Below are 7,483 nucleotides of genomic sequence, written 5' to 3' on the forward strand. Positions count from 1 at the left end.
CCCCACTCCCAGCAGCCTTGCACTTTCAAGCCACGGCACGGCACGTCGGGCGTATGTGGCTAGTTTGTCGCACCTGGGGTCGAGGAACAAGGAGATGACCGTGTGTAGAACTAACTATTCAGCCGTGTTTGCTTGAGGGAGGGAATAAAAAGTAACTACAGAGTAATTTCCTAAATTAACTGCCTAAAGTATATTCTTATAGTCTGCAGTCCCTCTAATAGCACCATAATATGTCATATATGCAGGTCAAGGTACAATTCGCAGCTTTTGCTATTATCCAATAATAAAACGCGCAAGATAACCTTCCAAGAGCTTCATGTTAACAAATGCATGCCGTCCTATAGCTATTCCTTCAAACGGCCGTGCTAATTTCCAGTCCCAAATGAGCTCAAAACTGATGCAATCTCCTGCTCACTGATCGGGTCAACCCTAGCAAAGTACTCATCATGCGCGAGCCGCGCCTCTAGAACCTTCTTCTCCGTTTTTGAAAGACTCCCCACGATACTCTTGTAAATGCCTAGGGCAGGATATGCGAGCAGACCAAACATGGCTAGCCGAGTCAACACCAAATACATCAGCAAAGATTCCCAACTGCCTACTTGAGACAGACGGCACGGGACGTTGGAAAACTTAAACTTACCGCTTCCAGGCTTGGCAATCAGCCCGAAGCCTGCCTTTCCGAGACCTGTTACTAAACCCACGGGACCTCCCTTGATTGCGCCGACGGCGGGCTGCTTAAACAGACACCACGTGGCATCGAGAAAGTTATACGCAAAGTTCTACAGCATGTTACTACTGCTCTTCAAAGTCTTGCTCCTAAGCCGAGCAATGGGCGGAGAGGTTAGATAGAGCCCGGGGGTCATACCTTGCCAGCTTCAGCGGTGCCGCTTTTCCAGTCTGTAACCTTGTTATGCTTCCGGACCTTGTCGCCGTACAGCTCGGGCAGATTATGTAGGCCCTCAGTAAGAGCGAGGGGTACGTCGACAAGCGACCCTTTGAGAACGCTCGTGGCCATCTTGGAGACGCCCTTTCCGGCGGACTTTCCGGCGTTGGAGGATGTTGTTGATGCCTCTCGTCCTGGTTTCGACGAGGCTGCACGGTTCGCTTCTACCAGACCTTGGTCTTGGGTGTCTGTACCAGTTGCAGTCGATCTTATGCTATCGCTCCGGGAATTACCTTTGATGAGGGCTGCTGTGGCGGCATATCTCCTCTCCCGGTTTGCAGTCTCGTGCCGGACTTTGATAACGGGGGCGGACATGAGGCTTCCGAAGCCCTTGGAGAAGTCAACCAGCGAGCCTAGTAGGGCCGATGATGTTGCGGTCAAGGGATCCCATCGATGATTTTCGATCTCTACCGGCTTGGGATGATTCCTAGGCGGTATGTTAACAAGCCCGATCTTTCATCACTGATAGGAAGAGCGGGGCATTAAGACTTACAGCTGCACCTTAGTCAAGTCAACCTTCTGGCGGTTACTCAGAACGCTCAGGGCCCTAGGAGACAGTCTCAATCCATTCTTATGTTTCTTCCTGTCAGCCTTGCTCAGTCGCTTAGCATCGTACATCCAGGCGGCTACCTCGCCAGGCAACAAGTCACACGTAAGCGTATCCCGCGGGAGATGGTGATGAAAGGACTGTACGGCTTGTGCAACGCCATGTTCGGTCTGCATGGTTTCCGAAATGCGGATGGCTGCAGTTTTTGTAGCGGGCGCAAGTAGTGTCTCTATAGCGTTGGTGAGGTTGTCTACGTTGAGTTCTTTGTGGCGGATGGGAAACGGGCCAGCACCGGCTTTAGCCACCATTGATCCCCAGAACGGTTGACTAGGTACTCGTTAATCATGTCGCACTCGGGTAGGAGGATAGATGTATTTGCGTACTCTCCGAAGAAAGGGACGATGAACGTAGGGCGAGCGTTAAGCAGCCCGCATGCTGTTGTTCCAGCTCCACCATGATGTATTACGCCTGCAACGTATTTGAATAGCCATTCTATATTCAATTATTCATCAGCACAGAGTTTGGTAGGATTCGAAAGTCATCGGGCCAGCTTACCGTGAGGGCAGTCGTCGATGAATATAGCGTTTTCATCGCTACTGCCTTCACCAAGTTTGGCCCAGCCCCTGGAGATGATGGCTCGGACGCCACACCTTCGTAACGCCGTCAATATCAAGTCTGTCATCCTTGCTGAATCATCCATGACAATACTGCCGAAGCCAATGTAGATTGGTGGCGGCCCTGCTTGAAGGAATTGGGCAATATGGTCGGGCGGGGTAGACATCTGGGACCAGTCAGCTAGTCTGCGAGTGCTGTTGATATGGGCGCCGAAGACTATAAATTCTTGTGACTTACCAATATAAGGGGGCCAGTCGGCGGGCTTCGGTACCAAGGCAGGAGACCAGCAATACGTATACGGCACCTCCTGGTCGCTGAGCATACTAGTCGCAGTGGTAGACGAGATCGGGTCCAGGTTTAATGATTTCCTTCTCCAGTGATTGATGATATCTCCAAGACTGCGCTATAGTCAGCCTATAATGAAACAGCTCTACCAACCAAGATACTTGCCCTTGCCATGTCAGCGTCTCTACCATCCCATACGACAAGTAATTTGTAAGCTTCGGGTCGAGGTTCGACTGCTTGATATTCGCCAACGGGTGCGGAAAGGCCTGGGTAGGACTATAAGGCATAGTGAACATGAGATGCAGGGGGATGCCTAGGGCCTCTGCTAGGTGAATATGGGCAAAGCTCGGCGGGTTGGAAATGATGGCCTCGGCGATGAAAGGGACTCCCGAGATGGGGTCTGGTTCAATACACGAGAGCCAGAACTTATCTAGCATCTCCTCAACCATGTCTTGCTTGCGGCTAATGTCACCAGCCATAAGCGAAGAAACAGAGGGGATGAGGCCGGGGTTCTTGACCATATACTTCATTCGGAGCATTAGATAAGCCAGAATCTCGAAATCGCTAGATATAGGTCTCTCACTTACTGCCATGAGGTCTGAAGGGTCTCCGCCGGCGGGGTAGAATTCGAGGTTGGACTGGCGTACAAAGTCGGCAAAGACATCGTGGGAGGCGATGCGGACACGGTGGCCGTGCTTTTGCAACTCGTTACCCAGCGCAATGAAGGGCTGAACGTCGCCTACGTGGCAGGAGAATATGATGAGCTATACCATTGCAAATCTGAAGCTGAGTGAAGCTTATTATTACCTCGGCTGCCAACAATCTGTAGCACAATGTTCAAGGTACAAGGCGCTCTTGCACCTAGATGAGGGCGGATCTCGACGTTGCTCGCGTAGGAATCAGGTGGCATCGCATTCTGTAAGACATGCTGTAGAGAGCTTTTACCGTCAAAGGTCAAGTCGATACGGGCCTCATCTATCGAGCGATGGTATTAACAGACATGTTCTGTTGGTTTAATAGTTATAAACTCACCGTTGACAGCTGCTGCGGTATCTAGGTGAGTACCGTGTCCCTTGATGAAGAGAGCGCCATCTTCGGCCGGTGCGCTCTGCAGCGCATTGTCTGTCGCGTGTACAGACATTTATTTCCGTGACCTAGAGGAGTGGCTCGGTGAGAGTGGGTAGAGGAGGAGTTCGGTGATGATCGGTAAACGGAGGAGAGACAATGATGATGTCTGGTGATGTTCGACTGTGCTTCGATGCTGAGTGTACAATTAGCTTGGCGGGGGGGGGGGGCAGCTTTAAAAATGGAGGGTCAATCATTATTAAAAGTCCGAGCGATGGACCCCTAAGTCATGCGGGGGTCATCGTGTATCCAGACACACGGGACTTGCTCGCCGAGGGACCTGGTTCCGGCGAAATATACTAGACCTAGTAAGGGTTAATAGGTGGTTTTGGGAACGAACCTCGCTCGTACAGCGGATTTAGTCCGGTAGCGAGCCAAGTACGATGAGTCCCTAGTGACCAAATTATGATCAACATTCTGACCTAGTTCATAATAAGGATATTTATTTGGATATAATAAATATGTAATATGCCTAAGAAATATACAAAATAGAGAATATAACCAATATGTCTGGTAGATATATACGGTGTAGGTAGGTAGGTAGGCAGGTAACATAATCTATGACCTATATAAATTTAGAAAACGACAGATCCTTCGACAGGCAGATCACGGCTGGAGAAACCAACCTTGATAGAAAACCGACCCTTCGGAATAAGCCAATCCTGCTTAGTAACGTCCCAGAAGCTCATGTCCTTCCTTGTAAGCACAAACGAGATCTTTTGGCTTTGATTCGGCGAGAGCTTCTTTGTCTTGTCAAATCCTCGAAGCACCTTGACAGGGGTCCCGCGAGGCGCAGAATCGGGCAGAGATAGGTAGAGCTGCGGAACCGTCGCCACTGCAAGCTTGCCCGTGTTCCGCACAGTAATGGTAACCTTCACCAGGGGCTCGAATAAAGCCGGGTTACCGCCAGGCTGGGTTGGACGGTTCAGCGGCATAGGAGAGGCATTTCGCACGAGTTTCGTCACTGAGCCAAGCTTGACGCTGAAAGTAGTATAGCTCAGGCCAAACCCAAACTCGTACAGTGGTTCAATGTCGCTTTCGTTAAAGTGTCGGTAATCAGTGTACAAGCCTTCGGTAAAGTCAGACTGCCAGGCGTCAATACCGGTAGAGCCAGTCAAGTTGACAACGGAGGCATTATAATCAGACTCGTTGTGGGCAATCGTGTATGGAAGCTTGCCACTTGGGTTCAAATCGCCCCAAAGAATATCTGCGATGGAATGGCCAATCTCCTGGCCTGGTAGGTGACCAGCGATGATTGCTGTAACATTCGGGTTGTCTGCCCAAGGCATATTGTTAGGACCGCCTGTATGGGTAACAACAATGGTGTTATTGCATTTTTGGCTGACAGTGTCGATGATTGCATTGCCATCCCAATCAAGGCCCAGGGTTTCGCGGTCGGTCGCTTCACCGATATGGCTCTTGACAAAGACAAGGCAAGCCTCTGGGGCAGGGCAGATGCTTCCAATGTTGCTAGCGATCGCCTTGTTGTCCAGGATGTACTGCACCAAGTCACTACCCATGCGTTCCTTAATCGCCTGTAGTGGGGATACGAAGTACGAGAAACGACCAGTGCCGGACCCGCTGCCTTGGGCATTTGCACCCATTTCAGGGCCGATGGGGTCGATGGGGTTTAGCTCGAATTGTCCCTGACTCAAGTCTGCTGCGTCATTGCCGAAAACGGCAATGTTCTTGGGGGGCCTTGAACGGCAGTGCACCGTCGTTCTTCAGGAGGACTGCACCAGCTGCACCAAGCTCTCGAACAAATTTGCCGTGATCCTTGCGGACGTCGCGGTTCTTGGTCCCGCCTATGTTCCACATAGGTATCTCTTCAGGCGTCGCTGGCAGGAGAATGGTGTTTCCCGTGGCCGCGGTCTCTTGTTCCTTGAACTCGTTTAAGCTGAGGTCGAGAGCGGGATAATCTGGGCTGTTCTGTTTGTAGCGAAAGTCGGGCGTCAAGATACGGCGAACCATGTCATCAAGGCGCTCGTCAGAAACATCGCCGTTCTCAACATACTGCGACATGTTCATGAAGTATGGCGAAGCCCAGCCACCTGGCATGTTGAGGTCAAGTCCTGCGTTGATTGAAGAGACTCCAGAATGCGTTGCGAACCAATCCGACAAGATGGAACCCTGGAGCCCTAACTCGCCCTTTAGAAGACCATTGAGCGCTTTGGAGTTTGCGCACGCATGTGTCTGGTTGAGTAGCTGATACGAGCACATAGCATGGTCGGCACCAGCGCGGATGCCGTCCGCAAAGGACCACATGTAAAGCTCGTGCATAGTACGGTCATCGATATTCGAGCTCAAAGAGTTTTGTATGACTGTCCCATCCTTGCGCATCGTAGGGTTTCGCATCGTCTCTGCTCGTTTCCGATGAAGTGTTTGATATTGGTTTGCACGCCATGCTCCGTAAATGCGGCGATTGTTTCCGAGACAGCAATGCCGGCAAGGTAAGGGTCGGCCCCGAATCCTTCCCAATTGCGTCCGCCGAGGGCCGACCGGCCAAGAGGTCCTGCGACGGGCCTGTATAGCACCCAAGGTTAGTGACTGGACCAGATCGCGAGTCTGTATAAGGAGGACTCACGACCAAGCGATGTTGATTCCCTTTGCTCGAAACTCCTCTGCCATGAGAAGCCCGCGCTCTCGAATCATAGCCCTATCGAAGCTTGCACCAGCTGTGATTCCTGCTGAAAAAATAGTAACGAAGTCGGCCTCTCTGACGCCTAGAGGGGAATCCTGAAGGCATATTCCTTTGAAGTTTAGGCGAGGAATCGGCGCAATGTTTCCACCGCAAGGTCCATCGGTGCCATCGACCAGGCTTGATTTCTCTTCGAGGGTGAGTTTGAAGTCGTTCGTGGCGGCCACAACATCTTTTGCTTCATTTTTACCAGTCATGGGAGCTATTGCTCGGGTTAGTCTCTGTCGAAACCTCAACGCCGTTGGTTTAGGCACATACGGGAGGGATAGACGGGGATCGTCTTGAAGTGAGAGCCATTCTGTGCTATGGCCAGATGTGTGGATGCCAATAAGGCCAGAAGGCTCTGCACACGAGCCATGGTTTCAAATTTGAATGCAAAGGCAGTGAAGGGTGAAAGATGTGCAGTGTTTGCCTTGATGGCCCTGAGGAGGTCTGAAACTCTGCTCTACTTATATTTATTAAGTCTTAATGTGCCAGTGGCTCTACACAGCGCTACATACGACGGCCGGGCCATGGTCACTCCCCGTCTTCCAGAGAGCCCGGTTTTACGCCTCCATATTTAGACAAACGTCATCTGCTGTCTTTCCGCCCCGTACAAGGTTTCTCTGGTTTTTCACTGGAGCAATCAATTTACATGTGACTTAATACGTCTTAAGGAGGCATGGCTGGCTCATGGAGCTCCGAGGTACATCCGACTCCCTACTATTGGAGCTATTAAAGCAGAGGCTAGTTGGGGGATAGCAGAAAACTAACCTTAGTCCAAGACCTGGATCCTAAGTGAGAAAAATACCTAGGCAAGCTTAGGATAATCTGGGGTAAACTTAGAAGTTTCTAATTAGTTGCTTTGCCTCATTAACTAATGCCTTGAGTCATCTGACATCCGGAGAAATGGTTACACACGATGTCTTTGCGACTAGCTAGATGGAGATATGCAAAACCTTGGCAACGATAGTCGTCAGACCGTTAAATATCGCATTGTTATGGTTAGCATCCGAAATTCTTGCGGCATTGACAGGTCTAACTAAGCCTCACCCTACATAACAAATCTGGGGCAGCCCTCAACTTGGTGTTATGTAACTTAAACGAGATACGTGAACGGGATACGTGAACGAGATACGTAAATGAGATAAACAAGCTACTTAAATAGGCTACTTAAGCGAACTATAAGGATATATATATTAAATAGGATTCTTTTATAATATTAAAGAAAAATGCTGTAATTTATATAATTATTTTTTAATTTTATATATAAAGTTTAAGTAAATTATAT

General features: G+C 50.0%; 2 protein-coding genes across 2 annotated transcripts; both read right to left on the reverse strand.

Annotated features, from left to right (window-relative positions):
- Positions 1–365: 365 nt before the first annotated feature.
- FOXG_13017 (uncharacterized protein) lies at positions 366–3,553 on the reverse strand (the record flags this gene model as incomplete). The annotated part of the gene is made up of 10 exons (XM_018392961.1): positions 3,423–3,553; positions 3,198–3,365; positions 2,978–3,129; positions 2,544–2,914; positions 2,046–2,503; positions 1,874–1,982; positions 1,437–1,817; positions 866–1,370; positions 641–779; positions 366–550 (listed from the first exon to the last, which is right to left on the reverse strand). Exons 1-10 carry the CDS (start codon positions 3,529–3,531, stop codon positions 366–368), a joined length of 2,577 nt encoding a protein of 858 aa, XP_018251584.1. The 5' UTR covers positions 3,532–3,553.
- A 537-nt stretch (positions 3,554–4,090) lies between these two features.
- FOXG_13018 (uncharacterized protein) lies at positions 4,091–6,571 on the reverse strand (the record flags this gene model as incomplete). The annotated part of the gene is made up of 4 exons (XM_018392962.1): positions 4,091–5,175; positions 5,231–5,817; positions 6,100–6,391; positions 6,472–6,571. The coding sequence occupies 4 exons, from the start codon at positions 6,569–6,571 to the stop codon at positions 4,091–4,093; spliced, it is 2,064 nt and encodes a 687-aa protein (XP_018251585.1).
- Between the last annotated feature and the right edge of the window lie 912 nt (positions 6,572–7,483).

Source organism: Fusarium oxysporum, chromosome 9 (genome assembly GCF_000149955.1).
Source record: "Fusarium oxysporum f. sp. lycopersici 4287 chromosome 9, whole genome shotgun sequence".
NCBI lineage: Eukaryota > Fungi > Ascomycota > Sordariomycetes > Hypocreales > Nectriaceae > Fusarium > Fusarium oxysporum.